Below are 23582 nucleotides of genomic sequence, written 5' to 3' on the forward strand. Positions count from 1 at the left end.
CTTAAAGTCCCAAAGCACTCCAGCCTGCAGTGGTGAGGCTTGCTGGAACTCAAGCTCACCACTGTGATGGGCAATTACCCTTTGGTCAGGGCCTATCCAAGTGTTTCCTCTGCTTTCTGCTGTGACAGGGCAGCACTGAGTTCAATGCAAAGCCTCATAATCACTGCACTCTGCCTCTCCCAAGTGCCCACATTCTCCAAGCTGCATGGCTACTGCTGGGGGATGGGAGAGGATGGTGTCGGCATTCAAGACTATCTGTCTTGCCCTCTGTAATGTCTTCTTCAGTGATATGAAGTTAAAAGCAGATACTGATTGCTCACCTGATTTTTGGTTCTTGTGTTAGTGACTTTTGTGTGGAGTTAATTGTTAAAATTTCGTGTTCCTTTGGTGTGGGGGACAAGTGCTATAGACTTCTATCAGGCTTCTTGCTCTGCCTCCTGTATCTAACAAGGTTAGTTTTGATGCTACCGGTTAACATAGGAAGTAAAGGTGCAGGAACCTGATACAGGCAGATGAAAGAAAGATTGGAAGGTTGATTTGTGTATTAGAGATTCTTATGGGACAACCAAGTACAATGGAATCATAGTTGAATTCAATAGTGAAAGCAGTTCAAGAAATGGAGAAAAATGAGAAATCCAACATGTTGCTTTCCTAAGGAATTTCAAGAGAAATCGTGACCAAATATGATGTTTGGCTTCTGTGACAGAGCAGCACTGACTTTAAAATTTAACTTCCAAGTCATTGGCATAGGACTGAAGCTAGGGGATCCAGGAGGGAGATTGAGAAGGGAGGTCTACCATGCATGCGACAGTCTCAGTGGCAGTTGAAGCAGCGCGAGTCGATGAACTCTGAAGAGAAAATGCATCAATTGGAAGCTGAGGGCAATGCTCTGGAGGATGCTAGTGTTGAAGGGGCAAACAGTAGGGAAAAAGAGATACAGGAAGACTAGAGAAGGAAAGGAACCCAGAAATGCTGGCTTTCACAGATGCCAGAGGTCAGAGGGTGACCAAGTAAGAGGAAGACAGAACGAGTGCCCCAGCCCAGGAAGACTGAGGGTTTTCTGTGGGAGTTTTAGTCACTTCTTGCTCTGTGGTGTCACCTGTGGTCTGCTCTCAGGCTAAGACAGTAAACCGTCCTGAAACTCATCTCTGCCACTCTCTTCTTCTAAGAGTCAGCACCCCTACAGACTGGCCTGCTTCTCCTGCCTCTCCAGTGCCCTTCAGTAGTTGTCTTTTTGTGTTTTGTCCAGAGTTTATAGCTATTATCTCTGGACAGATCTGTCTGGTAAGAGCTTCCTCAGCTATACCACTGTCATTTTAAAAAGTCTGTTTGTCATGACACTATGTTCATTGGCTCACACACTTTGAGGAACACTTCCTTTCCTTCTCAGGATCTAATGCTAATATAAAATGTAAGTACATTTAAGTACATCTGTGCTTAGAGGCCTCTGAGCAGAGGGCAAAGGAGGAATGCTTTGCTTTAAATGGGTTATTCCTTTTAATTTTATTATTAGTTAATTAATAATAATTTATTCTTATTAGTATAATATACCATTCGATCCAACCATTTACAGTCGACAATTCAGTAGTTTTTAGTATATTCATAGATAAATGTAACCATCACTGCAGTCTGTTTTAGGACATTTTTGTCATCTCAAAACAAAACTCTGTACCCTTTAGCTACCACCCAATCTCTCCCCATCTCCTCACCCCTAGCCCCAAGCAGCCACTAATCTGTTTTCTTTCACTATAGATGTCCCTATTCTAGACATTTTGTATTACCATATGTGGCATTTTGTGACTGGTTTCTTTCCGTTAGCATATATTTTTAAGGTTTACTCACGTTGTAGCATGTATTAATACTTTATTCATTTTAATGGCTGAACAATATTTCATTGTATGGATATACCATAGTTTTTCCATTTGTCAATTGATAGGCATTTGGGTTATTTCCACCTTTTGGCTATTATCAATAATCCTTCTATGAATATTTATGTGTATGTTTTTGTGGGGACATACATTTTCATTACTCCTGGGTATATACCAAGAGCGGAATTTTGTATCACTTATGTAACTGCTCCTAAATGCTATTTTGTTTATATGTAGGCAAACTTTAGGAAGTGGGGGTTTTCCCATGCATCTTCAAAATCATTCTTTTAGCAATTCAAGATGCAGAAAACAAATAACCTCATTATAAAGTGGGCAAAATACATGAACAGATGCTTCTCAAAATAAGCATACAAGTGTCCAACAAACATGAAAAAATGCTCAGCATCACTAATAATCAGAGAAATACAAATCAAAACCACAGTGAGATACCATCCTCACACCAGTCAGAGTGGCTATTATGAAAAAGTCAAAAAACAACAGATGCTGTTGAGAAAAGGAAACATTTGTATGCTGTTGGTGGAAAGGTAAATTACTTCAGTCACTGTGGAAAAAACTTTCGAGATTTCTCAAAGAACTTAAAATAGAACTACCATTTGACCCAGCAGTCTCATAACTGGGGATATATCCAAAAGAAAATAAATCATTCCACCAAAAAGACACACACTCATGGCAGCACTCTTCACAATAATAAAGACATGGATTCAGCCTAGGTGGATAAAGAAAACGTTGGGGCTGGGCGCGGTGGCTCACTCCTGTAATCCCAGCACTTTGGGAGGCTGAGGCCGGTGGATCATGAGGTCAGGAGATCAAGACCATCCTGGCTAACATGGTGAAACCCCATCTCTACTAAAAAAAAAATACAAAAAATTAACCGGATGTGGTGGCAGGCGCCTGTTGTCCCAGCTACTCGGTAGGCTGGGGCAGGAGAATGGTGTGAACCTGGGAGGTGGAGCTGGCAGTGAGCTGAGATCGTGCCACTGCACTCCAGCCTAGGTGACAGAGCGAGACTCTGTCTCAAAAAAAAAAAAGAAAGAAAACGTGGGATATGTGTGTATATATCTGTGTGTATATATATATATACACACACACACACATATTCCATGGAACACTATGCAACCATAAAAAAGAATGAAATCATGTCCTTTGCAGCAAAATGGATGTAGTGGGAGGCCATTCGCTTAAGCAAATTAATGCAGGAACAGAGAACCAAACACCACATGTTCTCAGTTATAAGTGGGAGCTAAACATTGAGTGCTCATGGTCATCAAAATGGGGACAATAGACACTGGAGACTACGAAGGAAGGCAAGGGTTGAAAAACTGTGGGGTACCATGCTCATTACTTGGGTGATGGGATCATTTGTATCCCAATCCTCAGCGTCACATAATATACACATGTTACAACTTGCACATGTACCTGAATCCAAAATAAAAGTTGAAATTTTATAAAAAGAGAAAAAAATTTAAAAACATTATTTTAATAAATTCTGTACCAGATGATTTAATATAGCCATATTGAAGTAATATCTGCCCAAATAAATATTCCTTATTTTATAACTGAGATGTTTGTTGTTGTAATGAGCAATACAAGTATTTTATATCTTTATTTTAAAAACCTCATTAAATTGCTTACTTTAAAAAATGTTCTATTTGATTTGAGTTTATAACTTCGTGCTCATTCAAAGTTTTGTAGTTATTTCTGTGTACATTAGGGTTGCTAAGGGATGCTGAGATGTCAATGGTGTATAAATAACAGGAGGTCTAGCTTCAAAAGCTAAGGAGATAATAATGAAGGGATTATTGATTAGAAAAGATAAAAGCCTTATGCTGACAAATACAGATGTACTGTGTGTCCCTAATTTTGTCTGTTTTGGCTTCCCTCATGCAAAAAATCAAAAAAAGATGATAAAAAGATTTCTGAAGATAAGAGAGTTGTGTTGTCAAATAATTGCTTTAGCAGCAGGCTATAGAAGAAAGCAGTAGTAAATTGTTTTTCAACCCAACCACTAAACTGAAGCTAGAGCTACAAAGATTGTTTAGTTTTGTATTTCCCAACTTGGCAGATAGTCTGAGTTGTCCATATGGTTCCAAAGATTTGAACTCTAAAAGAAGGACTCAGGTTCTTCAAAGAGAAATTGAAAAATAAGAAAGTTACATTATATGTAAGTTTTTATTTCACTAGTTATAGTCTAATACTGATGGTCCATATGACAAAGAAGAAAGAGCATTCAACTTGGCACTAGAAAGTCTGGCTTTAGGACTTTACTCTTCCATTTACCAGACATGTGAGTTTAGGTAAGATATTTTATTTTCTACATGAGATAACTCTTTTTTGTATCACAGAATTGTTATGGAAGTCAAATGAAATGTTTGTGAAAGTGTTTTTATAAATGATAAGTTCATCATAAAAGTAAATTATTTGTTTTATTTGCTTATGAATAATTATCAAATAATTATTTTAATAGTCATATTATACCCAAGTAACAATTAACTAAAGATACATTTTTGTCTCATGTTAACTCTGTCCATAAGCATTAAAACCTTTGTGCTATGACCTGTTGTCATGGTAACCCCGTGATCCTAACCCCATAACCCTAGCATCAGGCTGTTGCTATAAGATATTTGAATTGCCTTAAAGTAGCTAGGAAGAAATAAAGCTGACCAACAGTTAGATTTGTTACATGATGACAAGTTTGACATGACTTTTATTCTTAGGCCTGAGATTTACTTTCAGAGACTAATTTCTTTCTTATAAGAACTAAACCTGCAATGGTTTGTGCTGCTTCATGTGACTACAAGAGTCAATTTATGCCATAGAGTACTTTGAGATTGAACTGATACCTTCCTTAAATTTTACATATACATATATAATTATTTAATATATTATAAATTCACAATATTATATATAATTATGTTATATATTATTACATCATAACATAAATATACATCTTGCAACATTTAAAGTAAAATTATTTTGATATGTTGAGAAACATTTAAAAGAAACAAAATTAGCTATAATGTAATACTGTTCGCTCCTTTAACAAATATGTATTGAGTGTCTGCTATATGCAACACAGTGTGCTATAGGTATTGGGCACAGCAGTGAATAAAGTCTACCCTCAGGGACTCCACAGTGAGAGAGGAAGGCATTAAACAAATGATCACTTCATTAATTAATTACAACAGAGGTTACTGCTATGTGGGAAGAGACAAGGTGCTAAGAGAACTTATGACAGGAACAGAACCTGGGCTGAGACGAGGGAGGATTCCCTAGGGAGTAAGTAGTACTTTAAACATGAAATGCACAATGAGGATGTTGATATAAGAGAGTGACAGGGTCTGGTTGTAGCATTTATTTATTTATTTATTTGTTTATTTATTCATTCATTAAACCATTTTAATGAGGTATAACTGACATAAAAAAAGCTGCACATATTTAATGTATCACAACCTGATGAGTTTGGAAACAACTATATACCTGTGAAACCATCACCACAATTTCTGCAATAAACATATCCATCACCTCCAAAACTTTCCTCACATCTTTATTATTTTTTCCATGATTAGAACATTTTCCATGATTAGAACATAACATAACATCTGCCCTCTTAACAAATGTTTAAGTACACAAAGAAGTATTAACCGTAGTCACTATGCTGTATAGTCATCTCTAGAACTTATTTATCTTGCATTACTGAAACTTTATACCCTTGGATATCACCTCATTTCCTCTTCCCCTCTGGCAATTGCTATTCTACTTTCTGATTCTATGAGTCTATTTTAGATTTCTCATATAAGTGTGATCATGTATTATTTGTCGTTAGCATAATGTCCCCCAGGTTCATCCATATTGCCACAGATGATAAGATTGTCTTCTTGTTTAAGGCCAAATGATATACCATTGTGTGTATGCCACATTTTTAAAATTTATTCATCTGTCAGTGGACATTTAGGCTGCTTCCATGTCTTGGCTATTGTGAATAATGCTGCACAGAACATGGGAGTGCAGATAGGAAATCCTGATTTCAATTCTTTGGATGTATACCCAGAAGAGGCATTGCTGGATCATACAATAGTTCTATTTTTAATTTTTTTGAAGGACCTTCCATTCTGTTTTCCATAGTGACTGCACCAATTTACATTCCTACTAATTTGTTATCTTTTGTTTTTGATAATAGTCATCATAACAACCATGATGTGACATCTCTTTATCATTTTGATTTGCATTTCGCTAATGACTAGTGATGTTAAGCACCATCTCATATACTTACTGGCTATGAGTATGTGTCTTCTTTGGAGAAATGTCTATTCAGATCCTTTGCCTGTTAAAAAAAATCAGGCTACCTTTTCTTTTTTGCTATTGATTTGTGAGTTTCTTATTTTTATGTATTTTGAATGTTAACTCTTGATCAAATATGTGGTTTACAAATAATTTCTCTCAGCTTTTACGTCTACTCAACCTCTGTTTTGCTGTGTAGAAGTTTTCAGTTTGATGTAACACTGCTTGTCTTTTTTTTTTCTTTGTTGCCAGTGCTTTTGATGTCAAGTCTAAGAGATCCTTGTTAATAGGATTAACAAGAATAAGTACTTAGGAATAAACCTAACCAAGGAAGGGAAATACTTTTACACTGAAAACCATGAAATACTGATAAAAGAAATTAAATCAGACAGAAATAAATGAAAAGACATTTAATGTTCACTGACTGGAGGAATTAGTATTGTTAAAATGTCCATACTACCCAGAGTGATTTATAGATTCAATGCATTCCCTAGCTAAATCCCAGTGGCATTTTTCAGATGAAACAATCCTAAAATTCATCTGGAGCCACGAAAGATCCCAAATACCCAAAGCGATTTTGAGCAGAATGGACAAAGATAGAGGCATCAAATGTGCTGATTTCTAACTATATTACAAGGCTACAGTAATCAAAGAAGTATAGCATTAGAATAGAAACAGACATAGAGACCAATGGAACAGAATATAGAGCCCAGAAATAAATCCACATATATATGGTCATCGGATCTTCAACAAAGGTGTGAAGAGTACACGAGGGGGAAAGAATAGTCTCTTCGACAAATGGTGTTAGGAAAATTGCATATCCACATCCAAAAGGATGAAATTGGACCCTTATCTTATACCATCATACCAAAATCAAGTCAAAATGGATTAAAGACTAAAACATAAAACTGGAAACCATGAAACTCCTAGAAGAAAACATCGGGGGGAAAAAAAAGGCTCTTTCAAGATCTTGGAAATGATTATCTTGGTTGGGACTTTCAAAAGGTGTCATTGGCAGCTGTATGGAGAAAGGGTTTTAGCTTTAAAAGATGTCATTGGCAGCTGTATGGAAAAAGGGTTACAGCTGAATATGTGGCAGGGAGTCCTATAAATGTATGGGGTATGGTCTGAATTAGTTTTTTCAAACTATTCTTCATCTCAATTTATTCACCCAAGTTTTGTTCCAAAAACTCTCATTAGAATGCTTCTGACTTTTTCTTTCTCAGCCTGTTGAAGACTTGGTTTTAAATATTCATCTGCTCATTTCATTCATCCATATATATCTAAAATAAATTTATTTTAGCCATAAGCTTATGAAAAATAGCTTAAAATTACATTTCTAGTTTTCTTAATATGATGGAAAAATGTATGTATGGCTTCTTAATTTTTTAATGAAATGAGGAAAAAAGAAAAATTATAGTGGTATGTAGAGTATAGGAAGTTTAATAAACTGTTCATTTTTCTTGAATTCAATAAAAATATTTCCTTTAGAAGTGACATTTCTCCTCAAAAATGCTAGATGAGCTGGAGATCATTGAACTTAAATACAGTTTTCTCTTAGCAAATTTCTCAGCAGTTTGTGGCTTTTACAAGAATTTGGAGGTAAAAGGATCTTAACTTCCTAACTTATAATGTATTCTTAGTATCACTTAAAAATAGAAAACCTCCCAAATTCTTATTTCTTCACACCCAAAATTTAAGATTCTCTATGATCTTTCATGACCTGACTCCACATTACTTAAGACTTCAAATTCTTTGAATAAATCTGGCTTTCTGTTGTAAATTCACCAACAGAGGATCCTCAAGCATGAGAATTGTTTTTCTTTAACTACTGAGGCCCAAGGTTATATATTATGTCTAAAGCTTTTTGAAATGGTAGTCTAAAGCCTTGTTCTCAAGTGTGGCCCATGGAATAGCAGCATCAGCATCACTTGGAAATTTGTGTAAAATGCAGAATCCAGAATCTCAGTCCCCACTCCAAACCTGCTGAATTTGCATTCTAACAAGAACCACCCCAGATGATTCCTATACCTCTATCAGTCCCATTCTGATCCTCTCTTTCACTTCTTTTCGTCCTCCTATATCTATACTTAGCAAGCCCACCAGTGTCTTTTTATCCAATGTGCTGCATTGGAAACCAATGTGTATTTGAGCAAGACTTTGAAATGAAGAACCTGTGTTTCTCTCTGTGTCTGTCTACATCAGTTCATGGTAAGAATGTTCACCGTTAGTTAGTGCCAGCGATGCTTTCTTCTCCCCAGATGTGCTATGCACATATGATCTTCCTCAGTGATGACTACTACATTCATCTCATTATGCTCTTCAACTATGCCTTCGTATTGTCACCTTTGATTGTCCTTCAGTCTCTCTGGCTGCTGTTTCTCAGTTTCCTTATGCTAACCTTTCTCTAGCTGTCCATTAAATGGCAGGTGTCTGTCCTCAGCTCTCTTCTCACTTTACACTGATATCCCTCTTGGCAATGTCAGCCATTTCCATTAGTTCATTCATCATTCATACATTCAATAAATATGTATGGAGCCCTACACTGGTGCTAGGTGTTCTGCTCGGGGATTGAGGTATAGATGCATGGGACAGACAGTTCCACTTGAGTGCATATGTGCTACGATATAACCAGTGCATGCTCTGGGAACACAAAGGAGGGACAGCATTGTTGGGGAGTCTGGTGAGGCATCTGGAGGAAATCATCAGATTGCTTCAAATTTGGGCTCCCCCCCCCCCGCCACTGAATGTTTCACAGGCCCTTATATTCAATAAAGTGTAACAACAACAACAACAAGCTCCTACAAATCTATTTTTCATACTCTTTTATCTATTGTTTTAGTCAAGATTTGCTAGACTCTGTCATGTAACAACAACAAATCCCCCAATACTGGTGATTTACAAACCACAGTTAATTTATTACAATACTACATGTCCTTTGCAAGATGGCAGGGGGCCTGTGCTCATCGAGGTCTTTCAGAGACCAACTTGATGAACTAGCCACCATCTTGAACTTTTGTGGTGATTGTGCCAGAACTCTGAAGACTCTTATATCAGCAATTAAATGCTTCTGCCTAGAAGCAACGCTTTTTAGTTTTGCTTATAGCCTTGAACTTGAAGCAAGGGCTCACTCAAGAGGCCAGAGAATGCAGTGCTCAGCTTGTGCCCCAGTAGAAGGAGAGAGAATTGGAAATATTTGATGAACAGCACTAACGATATGACACCAACTCAGTTGGGGATACGTTTGTTTACTACATCATTCAAACCAGAGACCTCAAAGGGACCTTTCTCTCATGTTCATATGATTTTGCATCTTTGGAGCTTTCTCCCAATGTTCCCTTTGTCCTTAGGGTTTTGGCATTGGCTAAGGCCTTACTCTTTTCTCACTTGGAGTATTACAATAACCTTATAACTATCCTCTAAACTTTTAAACGTCACTCTGCTGCCAAAGTGATCATTCTAATATGTTTCACCCTATTTAAGACCCTTCTAAAATTTTCCATCACAAGGTAAATTCCAAGCCTCATACAAGAACTATCCTGTCTGGTGTCTCTTTCCTTTCCAGCCTTTTCTCTTACCAGGCTCCTGTGTGCTAGCCATATTTTTTAATTACTTGCTTCTGGGCCTTTTCGTATGTTTTTCCCTTTGTTTTATCTAGAAAATATTTCACTCCCTATTGCCACGCCACCCTCCTCCCTACAAATACTTTGCTTAAACCTAGAAAATCCCTAATCAGCTTTTAAGATTCACATTTAGGATACTTTTCTCGAAACAGGCTTTCCTGACTTTTTCAAATGGAATGAGGACAATCTCTCTACTTTTTGCTACCAGATTGTCCTATGCATATCATTCTCAAAGCGCTTGTACCATAGTTTATATTAACATTTTTTAGATTGCATGCCTGTCTCCCTCAACTAATCTATAAACATCTTGATAGTAAGGACCTCTTACTAAATGTTGTGTTCTCAGCAGAAGTTCTTGGCACATAGAAAGTGCAAAGTAAATGTCTTTCACATGGCTAAAGATACAAAGCTAAGAAATTAATTTTAAAATCACATCATAGGAAGATAAATTCTGCAAGCACACAATGGTTGATTTTTACAACCTGTATGTTTTGTCCAAAATGAAAAGTGTATGTGGGTATATGTATATGTCTCTTTGTCATGTCCCAACTCAAATATTGGGCAAGTTAATTCACTCTCATAAACTTCAGTTTCCATCTCTCTAAAACTGTCAAAAAGATTAATTATATTATCTGTTTATAGGATTATTGGAAGGTTAACTCAGTTGATTCCTATAGTGAGGGAACTTAGCAAGGTGCTTGTATTAATTTCCTATTGCTCCTGTAACAAATTACCACAAACTTGGTAGCTTAAAAAGATAGCACAAATTTATTATCTTAGAGTTAAGAAGTTCAAAATAGGTCTCACTGGGCAAAATTTAAGTGTTCCTTCTGCAGACTCTAAGAGACAATCTATTTTCTTGGTTTTTCTAGCTTGTAAGGCTTCCTGTATTCCTTGGCTTGTGGCTCCTTCCATCTTCAAAACAAGCAATGGTCCATTGAGTTTTTCTCACAGTTCATGACCCTGACACATACTCTCTTATCTCCCTCTTCTACTTATAAAGACCCTTGTGATTATATTGGGCTCACCTGAATAATCCAGGATAGTCTCTTCATCTCAAAATTCTTACTTTAATCACATCTGCAACATCCCTTTTACCACGTAAAGTATGTAAAGCAGAATATTCACAGGTTCTAGGTTTTGGGATGTGTCATCTCTGGGGGAGCATTATTCTCCCTACCACAGTGCCCAATCTCTTCATTACAAGGAATCAGTAAAGTTTGACTTTTATTATTATTAGAATTATATAATATTTCTTAAATATAATTAAATTGTTTTTTTGGCTATATAGCTGAAACACTTTTGAGCCAGACTATCTTAATACAAAGTGACTTTCTATTAATAATTTAGCATGAAAAAGCCATAATTTTCTCACTCCAAATTTGGGTTAAGTGATTCACTTCTGAAAATTAGCCATTTCGTGATACTGGGATCCACTTATAGTAAAATGAAATTGATATTTATCTGAGAGTACCTTAGTAGCCCTAAAGAAGACAATTTTATTGTGATTACCATCAATGTGTAGTAATGACTAACAGTTATGGAGAACTTAGTGCCAAGAGCCATTCGAAGTGTTTATATAGGTATTGGCTGATTTGATCCCAATGGTGTAGGACTTCTACTTAGTTCAGCTAAAAGCTGGGTTCTTGTTACACAGTTATGAAAGATTAGGCTCACAGACACTTTGAACGGTGAGAAAACTGGAATTTATTGGGCGAAAAGGAAAAAAAAGGGAAACAGGGATTCTCAGCAAAGTGGGACTCCTGCTAGCCAGTTTCCCGCCTCACAAATTGAGTCCCAGATACCACCCCGGAACAGGAGAGGCCAGGCTCCACCCCTCTGCAAACGGTGTGAACCTTCTGAGGCTCCACCCCATTGTGCGCTCCTACCAGTGCCAGACTAGTTGGAGGTTCTGCCGGGGAGCCATTTTTATTTGGCTGTCTCACCACGGCCAGCCCCATGAACAGGTATTTTATTTTTCCTTCCTTTTATGGCAGTTGAGACTTTGTCCAAAGTTTCAGGGCAAGTGATAAAGATGGGATTTAAACTCAGGTGGTCAGGCTGTAGAACCTGTACTTTTAATCATAGCGCAATAAACACAGAAATGTAGAAAAGAATGAGGCAGTATTAGAAGAAAAAATACTCTACTTTGGGCTGATATCTCTTAGCATTTTTATAGCTCATCATGATACAGGTTGAAAGCATTTAGTTTTATTGAGTTATAATACTTGCACTTAAAAAAAATGCATTGTAGACAACCAACTGTGTTGGGAGTTGGTCAGCTTCCAGAGATACTTGAAAACAAGTTGTCCAGTGAGTTCAGGCTTTTAAAGACATGTCCTTTAAGTTTATTCTCTCTCTCTCTTTCTCTCCCCGCAAAATATACTTTGAAAACATTAACTACAGTGCCTCTCAAATATTATCTTTCTCTTTATTCTGCCAAATTGCTTTCAATACATAAAGCTTAAGAGTAATGAAGCTGCCTTTTTAAAAGAAAGTTGTTATCCAAGTCAGTGTTTTCTTAAAAATGTCGATGTTTCAGAGGACTTCTTAGGATAAACAGATGTTATGAACACTTTATTTTTATTTATTATTATTTTTTTGAGACAGAATTTCATTCCTGTTGCCCAGGCTGGAGTGCAATGGTGTGATCTAGGCTCACTGCAACCTTTACCTGCAGGGTTCAAGCAATTCTCCTGCCACAGTCTCCGTAGTAGCTGAGATTACAGGCGCCCACCACTACGCCCCGCTAATTTGTTTTTTGCGTTTTTAGTAGAGATGGGGTTTCACGTCAGGGTGGTCTAGAACTCCTGACCTCAGGTGATCCACCCACCTCGACCTCCCAAAGTGCTGGGATTATAGGCATGAGCCACTGCACCCAGCCAGATGTTATGAACACTTTAAACACTGTTTGGTTAAAATGATAAAGGAAAGATTATTAATAAGGCTAATTATTACCAAAAAGGAACAACTGTTGAAATATTTTATATGACAAGAAACTCATTGTAAGGGAATTACTTGAGGATACAACCGTGAACAATTGGCATTTGCTAAAAGTATGTTGACAGAACTGGATTCCTACTCACAGGTTCAGCAAGATTAAGTAAATCAATTTAAGGGCCTATATATTCATTACAACCACAGTAGCATAAATACCATCTTATGGAAAAAATCTCTTTAAGCCAAAAATAAGGAAGAGAACAGTTAAATGGATGTAAGTAAAATTATAGGTCATTGATTAGTAAATTATTCTGTATGGATGAAATACATTTCCTATGGTAATTAAGCCTATCACATTTATTTTGATTAGGATAAATTGTAAATCATTTTGAAAATCAATAAGAATTAAATGAATTCCTTCATTTTACCTACTGCATTGACTTCTACTCATGATCACACAGTTTGGAGAGCATGTTACCTGCAATATGTCATCATGATTTAGCTTTTATGCTTCAATGTTTTATTTAGAATCTTTTGGCAGAGGAAACTGTTGATCTCAGTTAGCTAGAAACAGCTGCTTTTCTATTTTTATTTGTAGTTAATGTTTTCCAAGTGTCAAGCATATGTAGAGAAATTTTTTCCATACACTGATATTAAACATTTTATTTATATTTCTTTTATTTTTAATGGTCCTTGGGACTATTTAGAAAAGTGAGAGCCAATTAGAGCATTCACTGTAAATGCTTTTAGAAAAGAAAATCTCCCTTGGGTATTTCTATGGATGGGTCAATATCACATTTATTTATTTTCGTGGCATGCTCAAGTACAGTGCAATATTCTGGAAACAAAAGCTGCTGTTTATTTTGACTGAGTTAAAAATACATGATCTCTTTCCAAGTTTTCAAAAGTTTCTTCCTAAAGACAAAGCAAGGTGGTTTTCAATAATCTTAGGTTTGGTTCTTTGTTTTGTCAATGAATGGATACCTTGAGAAAGTGGCCAGTTGATAATCTTAGTTTAATGAGTATGGAAAACCAAACATCATATGTTCTCACTCATAAGTGGGAGCTAAGCTATGAGGAGGCAAAGGCATAAGAATGACACAATGAACTTTGGGGACTCAGGGGGAAAGTGTGGAAAGAGGGTTAGGGATAAAAGACTACAAGTTGGGTGCAGTGTATACTGCTCATGGCATGTGCCAAACTTCGCGGGGTGCATGGGTGCATCAAAATCCCACAAATCACCACTAAGGAACTTACTCATGTTACCAAACACCACCTGTTTCCCAATAACCTATGGAAGTAAAAATTTTTACATGAGTATTTCTTATTTCATATAGTTATATTTTTATTTTCTGGTCGAAGATGAAGATATTTTCTTCTTTTAGTTTGTGCTTTAGAGGGTTTTTTTTTTGGTTCCTATGATACAAGTTTTGATAAATGTATGAGCCCTCCTATTTTTTATTTGCGTATTATGCATAGTTTATGCATAGTTTACTGAAAATTAGTGCAAAATGTGGGAAATAAGCTGATGGCAAGCACCATTGTGTCCTTTGATGACAGATACAGTGAGCGATAGAGCACATGTCCTGGGTCCTGAGTAGCATACAATGACCAGTGAGATTAAGAAACTAAGGAAGCAGGAAGAAAAATGCTGTAAGATTCACCACATTTTATTTGTGGTGAGTCTTGGGTGAGGTAGAATTGCCCTAAATTTTTGAAGCACCAGGAAACCTTGATAGGAGACTCAGTTTCTAAACCATTGGCTCATGAGAAAGCCATGTTTCATCACAGGGCTGTGTGATTTGTCGTAGAAAAGAAACTCTTGGTTTTGTGGTTGTTGACCCCAAAAAGGAGGTCATTGCTATGGCTTTCATCTTTGTCTTTGTGTTTACCTGGTTAGAATGACATATGGGAAAGTAGCTCTAGAGTTTTCTTAATGTGTTTTAAAATAAATACTTCTAATGTTTCAAACATAGGATTTTGTTTTGTTTTGTTTTTATCTTTCAGGAACATTACAAAAGGTCTATTTTAAATCAAATGGGAGTGAACCTTTGGTCACTGATGGTGAAATCCAAGGGTCCGATGTTATTCTTACAAATACAATTTATAACCAGAGCACTGTGATTTCTACTGCACATCCCGACCAGCACATTCCAGCCTGGACTACGGATGCTTCTCTCCCAGGGGACCAAAGTCACAGGAATACAAGTAAGTCCAAAGGTGATACATGCTAGAGGCTTTTAATGTCCCACAAGTAGGTTTTTAAGTTTGGCAACCAATCCTTTTAATTCACAATCACTTGCTGGTCACAGAGGAAAATCTCCACTCAGTTTCCCGGTAAGCCTAGCTGAGTGCCCTATTCTGTTTTTTGTTTGTTTGTTTGTTTAGACGGAGTCTTGCTCTTGTCACCCAGGCTGGAGTGCAGTGGTGCGATCTGAGCTCTCTGCAACCTCCATCTCCCGGGTTTAAGCAATTCTCCTGCCTCAACCTCTTGAGTAGCTGAGATTACAGGTGCCCTCCACCACACCTGGCTATTTTTTTTTTTTTTTTTTGTAGTTTTGGTAGAGATGGGGTTTCACCATGTTGGCCAGGCTGGTCTCGAACTCCTGATCTCAAGTGATCCACCCGCCTCAGCCTCCCAAAGTGCTGGGATTACAGGCGTGAGCCACTGCGCCCTGCCAAATTCCCTATTCTTAAACATGAAATGACATCAGCCCAGATGTTCAGGTAGGAATGAGTAAGAAATGAAAATGTATCGATGCCATTCAATATTTCTGAGGTCTGAAAATTTACACTGCTTGCCCCAATATAGTGGCATTGATTTTGTAGTGGTTCATCTGTGAAAGTTTGCACTCCAGTTTTGAAGTTTTTGAAGTTTTAAGTTACTTATTTTGAGTTAATAAGTAAGTTAAGTCACTGACATTGTTGTTGGTCCCTTGCAGGAGGACCCATTCAGTAACAGGATGCTGAGTGATTTAATGGAGCTATCCCCCTATTTACATTTTTTTTTTTGAGATGGAATCTCTCTCTGTCTCCTAGGCTGGAATGCAGTAGCACAATCTCAGCTCACTGCAACCTACACCTCCTGGGTTGAAGCGATTCTCCTGCCTCAGCCTCCTGAGTAGCTGGGATTGCAGGCACGTGCCACCTCGCCTAGCTAATTTTTGTATTTTTAGTAGAGACAGAGTTTCACCATGTTGGTCAGGCTTGTCTTGAACTCCTAACCTCATGATCCACCCGCCTTGGCCTCCCAAAGTGCTGGGATTACAGTCGTGAGCCACTGCACCCAGCCCCCTATTTACTTTTGAGACATTCATGTTTTTGTTTTGTTTTGTTTTTGTTTTTGTTTTTTATCTTGCTTCCTTTTTCACCTTCTATTATTGGCTGTAAAGTTTATTTTATATATTGGTGAATGACAAAAAAAAATCACACCTTGAGAAAAATGGCATGTGCCAAACTCTTCTGCATGAGGACAAAGGGAGGGATTTGTTAGTTATTGCAGAAGAAGAGCTGGGAGAGAGAAAAGACAGAAAGTGTGGACACGGGGCATGATGAGGTGATGAGAGGTGACAGATGACATGCTCTGGAATGTGATTCTACCTTTTGATAAAGTTACTGTGCTTCCAGAATACTCGGTGGGAGTGGATTTGTATGGAAAATGCCAAGAAGCTTCAGCTCTGATACAACCAATGCTAATAAAAAATAATCAGAGCACAGTACAGCCACTGCCAGAATTTTATCCATAGTTGTCTGGCCTCTTCATTTCTACTTTCTAAAACAAGGTTATGTGATTGAAAATTACACAAAGCCCATCCACCCATGATCATTGTCTTGAGTGTTTCCCTTTCATGAAAACCCACAAAGGGATATCACATCTTAGGCCTGAGATGGCGTATTTATTTTTATTTTGAGCCAGGAAAGGGAGGATTAAGTTGACTTTTAGCTATCATAGTATATGTTTGCCAGTGTTTGAGGAAAAGCAGGATTATTCTATTTCTCCAACCCAAAAGAGACAGACAGTTTGGATTCCACTGTTTCACAGAGCACCTATAGGTATTAACTGTTTCTTGTGCATAGTGTTTACCATTGATTCATATGGATTTGGATTCATTATCTGACAGTATTTTTGCAAACCAGAATTATGCCAAGGTAAATTTATTTCCCTCATGGGTTTAATTTTGAGTTTTTATTTTTCAGTCATGTCTTAAGCACTTCATTATTCTTAAGAACAGTGGTTTTCATCAGAAGCGCAGAAGCAATTTAAACAAAAACTCAGTCAAGTTAATGTGGTTGCAATTACAGTAATTGTTATTTTCTTCTACTAAGTGCATTTGTCTTTATTTTGAAAGTTCCATTATTTGTTAAGATTCAAACAGGATTGACAAACACATGTCCTGAAGAGTAAAGAAACATGTGGCAGTTGTTGCTCAGATTGGAAGTTTGATAGAAGTCTGACTTATTTGCTCTTCCTATGGCTGGAACGTTGCTTGTGAATATGAGCATAAATTGACATGTAGAAGAAATCCAGGCGAAATTAGGATGGGTAAATGGAGAAAGGCCAAAACCCTAGCATATGTGTCATTTGATGTTGTTAATGTACTTGACAGTTAGCATTAGTCTTTACTGTCTGACCACATAGACTCAGTATACTGTCAATATCAACTAAAAGTATTTATTGCAAGAAATTTGATAGCTTTCCATACATTTAAGTAATAGTGCAAGCCTGTGATTATAGAAGTTTTAGAGAATGTTTGAGTATTTTCTCTGTGATCCTTATAATTAACTGATGAAATACACCAGACAGGTAATAGCATACACCATTTTTTCACAGTGTGAAATTGAGTTTTAGAGAAATTAGTTGGTGTATCCAGTATCACTTGCCTAGCAATTAGTAGACATGAAATTTTGATTCAGCTCTTAGGACTCTAAGATCAGTGCTCTTTCAAGTTTTTCATCATCATTTAATCTGATTGTTTTCTTTGCAGTAGCATTATTAAACAAATTTTAAGTTCTGGGAGAGAAGAAAGAGTAGACTTTTTTGTTGTTGTTTTTATTGCTGTATAGTCAATGTGTAATAAAATATTAGTTGAATGAATAAATAAATGAACTATAGTCATTTTAAATTTTAATACATGATTTATCACTTTTGCTAGAAGTGCCTGATCACACTTCTACTACTTGATGTGTATTTCACCAATTTTACTTAAAGTATCATTTAATGTCTTAGATCTGTATTAACACCTAGCAGAGGGTTTACTTTTATCCTCCTCTTTTATTATTCTCAAATTAAGATGTTATTTTCAATTCGTGGCATATGTAAAAGCTATTTAAATATACTTCAGTCCAAAAATACAATGGTCAGACATTCTATTCTACCCAAATATCCTGGGTAGGAAAAGTACCAAGAAATAGTCTTTTCCTAAGACATTCTTCTTGGAGGTTCTTAATGTAATGCCAAGACATAGAATCCTGCATTTCGTAAAGCTTTAACCAGAATACCCCCTGTATTACACTGTGTAGCATAGTTAGGTTTTGTGAAAGTGAAATAAGTTTTATGTGATATCTGGTACTTCTGGAGTTAACATTAGTTACACTTTGAAAACAAATTATAATGTGAAAAAGGGGCCTATCTGGGGAGGGGGAGGGGGGAGGGACCGCATGTTCTCACTCAGGTGGGAACTGAACAATGAGATCACTTGGACTCGGGAAGGGGAACATCACACACCGGGGCCTATCATGGGGAGGGGGGAGGGGGGAAGGGGGAGGGATTGCATTGGGAGTTATACCTGATATAAACGACGAGTTGATGGGTGCTGACGAGTTGATGGGTGCAGCACGCCAACATGGCACAAGTATACATATGTAACCAACCTGCACGTTACGCACATGTACCCTAGGACTTAAAGTATAATAGTAATAAAAAAAAAACAACAAAAAAAGAAAAAAAGAAAAAGAAAAAAAAAAAAAGAATGTATCAAAGATGACCCTAGGTTTCTGATTGGCTCAACTAGATAGTAAGTAACTGGTTAATTCTGGGAATAAAATTATTCTAGCTGTTTATGTAGCTAAATCTAATGCAGTGCTTTTTTTAAACTACATTTAAATCCTGGAATTAAATCCAAGAGCAAATTAAAAAAAAAAAAAAAAGAAAATAACAAGTACTACAATGTTGACAATGTTTACTCTAAAGGAGACACTATTGGAGATTAACTTTTAATTTCTCAATCAATATTTACATTATTGCAAGAAATATATATGGGAAACTGGGAAACATGTGGCATAAACTTCCAAATATAATATCTATTAAAATGAAATATATACATATATTTAACCTGGGTAGCTAATGTTGTATAACATTCCATATAATAATAATGCTGTTTTAATAATAATAAAAAAAAAAAGGAAAAGGCCCATAGTTAATGTTCATACTATGTTTCAGCAAGGAATTTTTCTAGGTTATATTCTGTATCTGGGATTTTATTTTCACCATTTTTTCCTTATGTATTTTATAACTATTTAAATATATATTTAACTTTAAGGAAAAGGAAAACTTCTGCCAACCAAGACCTTTTGGGTAAAAGATAACATGGAACACAATAAAATAACCTAGTAACTCTGATAAGAAGTTAAAGTGACAAGAGAGTAAATTCATGTGCTGAAAGCTTAGGGTGTTCTGTTCTCTTATCACATGTTTGATAACTAGATCCTAAATCTTCTATTTCAGATGAAAATGCATTATCCCTCTCATGTACTTTTCTAAATATCTGCTTTTTTGAGATATAATTCATATACCATAAAACTCATTCTTTCAATGTGTACATTCAGCAATTTTCAAATATATCACAGTGTTGCATAACCATCACCACTATCTAATTTTAGAATATTCTCATCGTTGCAAAAAAAAGTCATATTCCCCGCCCCCTATTTCCCCTTTCCCTCAACTCCTGGCCAAAACTAATCTAGTTTCAATCTCTATGGATTTTCTTATTCTGAAATTTTTATATGAAAAGCATCAGACAATATGTGGTCCTTTGTATCTCCCTTCTTTTATTTTGCATGATGCTTTCAGAATGCATCCATGATGTAGCATGTGTCAGTACTTCATTTCTTTTTAGTGCTGAATAATATTCCATCATGTGGCTGTATCACATTTTTCTTTATCCAGTCATCCATTGTTAAAAATTAGGGTTGCATATACATTTTTAAAAACTATTATCAATAGTGATTCTATGAATATTCATGTACAAGTTTTTGTGTGGAAATGTTTCCAGTTCTCTTGTGTTTATACCTAGAAATGGAATTGTGTTATTTCTCTGTTTCCTTACTTGTCTTCAGTCTAGTTGTTCTATCCATTATTGAAAGTGGGGTATTCATGTCGTCAACTACTATTTCTTTTTTCTTTTCTTTCTTTCTTTCTTTCTTTCTTTCTTTCTTTCTTTCTTTCTTTTTCTTTCTTTCTTTCTTTCTTTCTTTCTTTCTTTCTTTCTTTCTTTCTTTCTTTCTTTCTTTCTTTCTTTCTTTCTTTCTTTCTTTTCTTTCTTTCTTTCTTTCTTTCTTTTTCTTTCTTTCTTTCTTTCTTTCCTTCTTTCCTTCTTTCCTTCTTTCCTCTTTCTTCTTTCTTTCTTTCTTTCTTCTTTCTCTCTTTCTCTCTTTCTCTCTTTTCTCTCTTTCTCTCTTTCTCTCTTTCTTTCTTGATGGAGTCTTGCTCTGTTGCCCAAGCTGGAGTGCAGTGCACGATCTCAGTTCACTGCAACATTTGCCTCCTGGGTTCAGGCGATTCTCCTGCCTCAGTCTCCCAAGTAGCTGGGATTATAAGCACACACCACCATGCCGGCTAATTTTTGTATTTTTAATAGAGACAGGGTTTTGCCATGTTGGCCAGTCTGGTCTTGAACTCCTGACCTCAAGTGATCAGCCCACCTTGGCCTCCCAAAGTGCTGAGATTACAGGATGAGCCACTACGCCTGGCCTTCTTTCAGTTCTATCAGTTTTTTGCTTCAGATATTTTGATGGTCTGTCATTAGGTGTGTAAATGTTTACAATTGTTATTTCTTCTTGCTATTTTGAAACTTTTATTAATATATAATGTCCTTCTTTATTTATTCTACCCATTTTTGATTTTTTTTTTTTTTGAGACAGGGTCTTGCTTTGTTGCCCAGGCTGGAGTGCAGTGGCATGATCTCAGCCTACTATAACCTCTGCCTTCTAGGTTCATGCGATTCTCCTGCCTCAGCCTCCTGAGTAGCTGGGACTACAGACACACGCCACCATGCCTGGCAAATTTTTGTATTTTTAGTAGAGACAGGGTTTCACCATGTTGGTCAGGATGGTCTTGATCTCCTGACCTTGGCCTCCCAAAGTGCTGGGATCACAGGAGTGAGCCACTGCGCCCGGCCACCATTGTTGATTTAAAGCCTGTTTTGTTGATACTGATTTTCCTTAACTTATTATGGAGTTATATCCTTATAAACTCATTGTTACTTGAAACTGTTGTACGTAAAAAATACATTTAATACATTGAACCTATAGAACATTGTAGCTTAGCTTAGCCTTCACCTTAAATGTGCTCAGAACATTTATATTAGCCTACAGTTGGACAAATCATCTAATACAAACCCTATTTTATAATAACATATTGGACAGCTCATGTATTTTATTGTATACCTTACTGAAAGAGAAAAACAGAATCGTTATATGAGTACTCAAAATACAGTTTCTATTAAATGTGTGTCACTTTTGCACAATTGTAAATTTGAAAAATTATAAAAGTCAAACCATCATAAGTGAGTCATCCCACTATCTTCTTTTGGTTACTATTTGCAGGGAATATTTTTATCTATCCTTTCACTTTCAACCTATTTGTGTCTTTGAATCTAAAGTGAGTCTGTGGTAGACAGCATATAGTTGGATTATGGTTTTATCCATTCTGCCAATCTCTGTCTTTTGATTGAAAAAATTTAATCCATTAATATTTGAAGTAATTACTGATGACAGACCTACTTCTGTCATTTTGCTGTTTGTTTTTTATATACCTTATAGCTTTTTTTCATCCCTCATTTCCTGGATCATTGCCTTCTTTTGTGTTTAGTTTTTGTTTTTTTTTAGTATTGAAACATTTAAATTCCTTTCTCATTTCCTTTGTCATATATATATATATATATATATATCTCAAAGCACATATATATATATATTCTATAGCTATTTTATTTATGGTTACCATTGGGATCACATTTAACATCCTAAAGTGATAGCACTCTAACTTGAATTTATTTATTTATTTATTTATTTATTTATTTATTTATTTATTTTTTTGAGACAGAGTCTTGCTCTGTTGCCCAGGCTGGAGTGCAGTGGTGCGATCTCGGCTCACTGCAAGCTCCACCTCCTGGGTTCACGCCATTCTCCTGCCTCAGCTTCCCGAGTAGCTGGGACTATGGGTGCCTGCCCCCAGGCCCAGCTAATTTTTTGTATTTTTAGTAGAGACGGGTTTCACCATGTTAGCCAGGATGGTCTTGATCTCCTGACCTCGTGATCCACCTGCCTCGGCCTCCCAAAGTGCTGGGATTACAGACGTGAGCCACTGTGCCCAACCTCTAACTTGAATTTATACCAGTTTAACTTCAATAACAAAAACTCTGTTCCTTTAACTGCCCTGCCCCACCTCTGAAACTTTCAAACATTCCATGGAATCCAGAGTTCCAAAATAGTTACATCAGACAGATTCTGCCAGTGCAGTTGTTGTCTAGGTGGGGAGACAGATTGCTGGTGTTTTCTGTTCCACCATCTTCCCAGATGCTCTCTAGCAAAAAAATTTAACTTTGACAGTTTTCTTGCCAGTATTTTCACTGCTTTTATGGAGGAGTAGATTTTTGGAGGATCTTACTTTGCCATTCTGGGAGTATTTCCTACTCCTCAATTGTTTTTTACCTTACTTATTCACTCTGATTCCTTCTTTCTCATTTCCTCCAATATGGGGAGTTGATTTTTCTCTTTCTCTTTTATATAATGTATGAGTGTGATTCTGTTATATATGTTATTTGTAATTGAAGTTATTTCCCATTTTTGCATAAATTCCTTCATTTCTTCTCCTTCTGCCTAAGAAGAACCTAATAACAGCCAAATGTGTATGATTTTATAGTTTTCTCCATCCTCTTGCAATCTCATTTAAACATGTATACATACATGTACACAGGATAATATTCACATAGAGGATTTGGGTAATTGTTTTTATTACTTTTTTTTTTCACAAAATATCTTTCCCATCCAAGAATACTTCAATATCTTCAAGGCAAAAGCTTAATTCTAATCTATTGTTATAATGACTAAATAGTATTCCATGTTGTCATTATACCATAATTTATTTCAACCATTTCCCCAATAATGGGAATTCACTTTATATCCAGCTTTTTCTCCCTCAATGAACTACATAGTCTTCTTTCCGAAGAAAAAATGATTTGGATGATGACCATGATACTGTCTAAATTGCAGTGATTTATTTACATTGATAACTAGACATGGACTGAAATGCCCTAAACTCATACCCAAAAGTTACTGGGTGTAGAAAGCTTATGCACCAATTCAAAACCCTTAGATTATTCTTTCTTCTTAGTTTTATGTTTTTAACATGAGATGTTTTCATTAGCTTTAACATGAGCTCTACAAGAATATGAAGCTGGCTGGGCACGGTGGCTCACGCCTGTAATCCTACCACTTTGGGAGGCTGAGGCAGGTGGACCACCTGAGGTCAAGAGTTTGGGACTAGCCTGGCCAACATGGCAAAACCTTGTCTCTACTAAAAATACAAAAATTAGCCAGGCATGGTGGCATGCGCCTATAATCCCAGCTACTCGGG

The 23582-nt window shown here is 36.5% G+C and overlaps 1 protein-coding gene across 9 annotated transcripts in view; it reads left to right on the forward strand.

Moving 5' to 3' along the window:
- Positions 1 to 23582, forward strand: part of CORIN (corin, serine peptidase) — a 270543-nt gene that overhangs the window by 53575 nt on the left and 193386 nt on the right. For 3 of the 9 annotated variants that reach the window (XR_007725852.1, XM_050791591.1, XM_050791594.1), the window contains exon 3: positions 14738 to 14950. The exons of 3 other annotated variants lie outside the window; for them this stretch is intronic. Coding sequence is in view for 5 of the 6 variants with exons in the window: in XM_050791591.1 (XP_050647548.1) it covers positions 14738 to 14950 (213 nt within the window). In the remaining variant the exon portion in view is untranslated. The remainder of the gene's footprint in view (positions 1 to 14737; positions 14951 to 23582) is intronic. 3 more of the 9 variants (XM_050791596.1, XM_050791598.1, XM_050791593.1) reach the window with 1 other exon arrangement.

This window comes from Macaca thibetana, chromosome 5, assembly GCF_024542745.1.
Source record: "Macaca thibetana thibetana isolate TM-01 chromosome 5, ASM2454274v1, whole genome shotgun sequence".
Lineage (NCBI taxonomy): Eukaryota > Metazoa > Chordata > Mammalia > Primates > Cercopithecidae > Macaca > Macaca thibetana.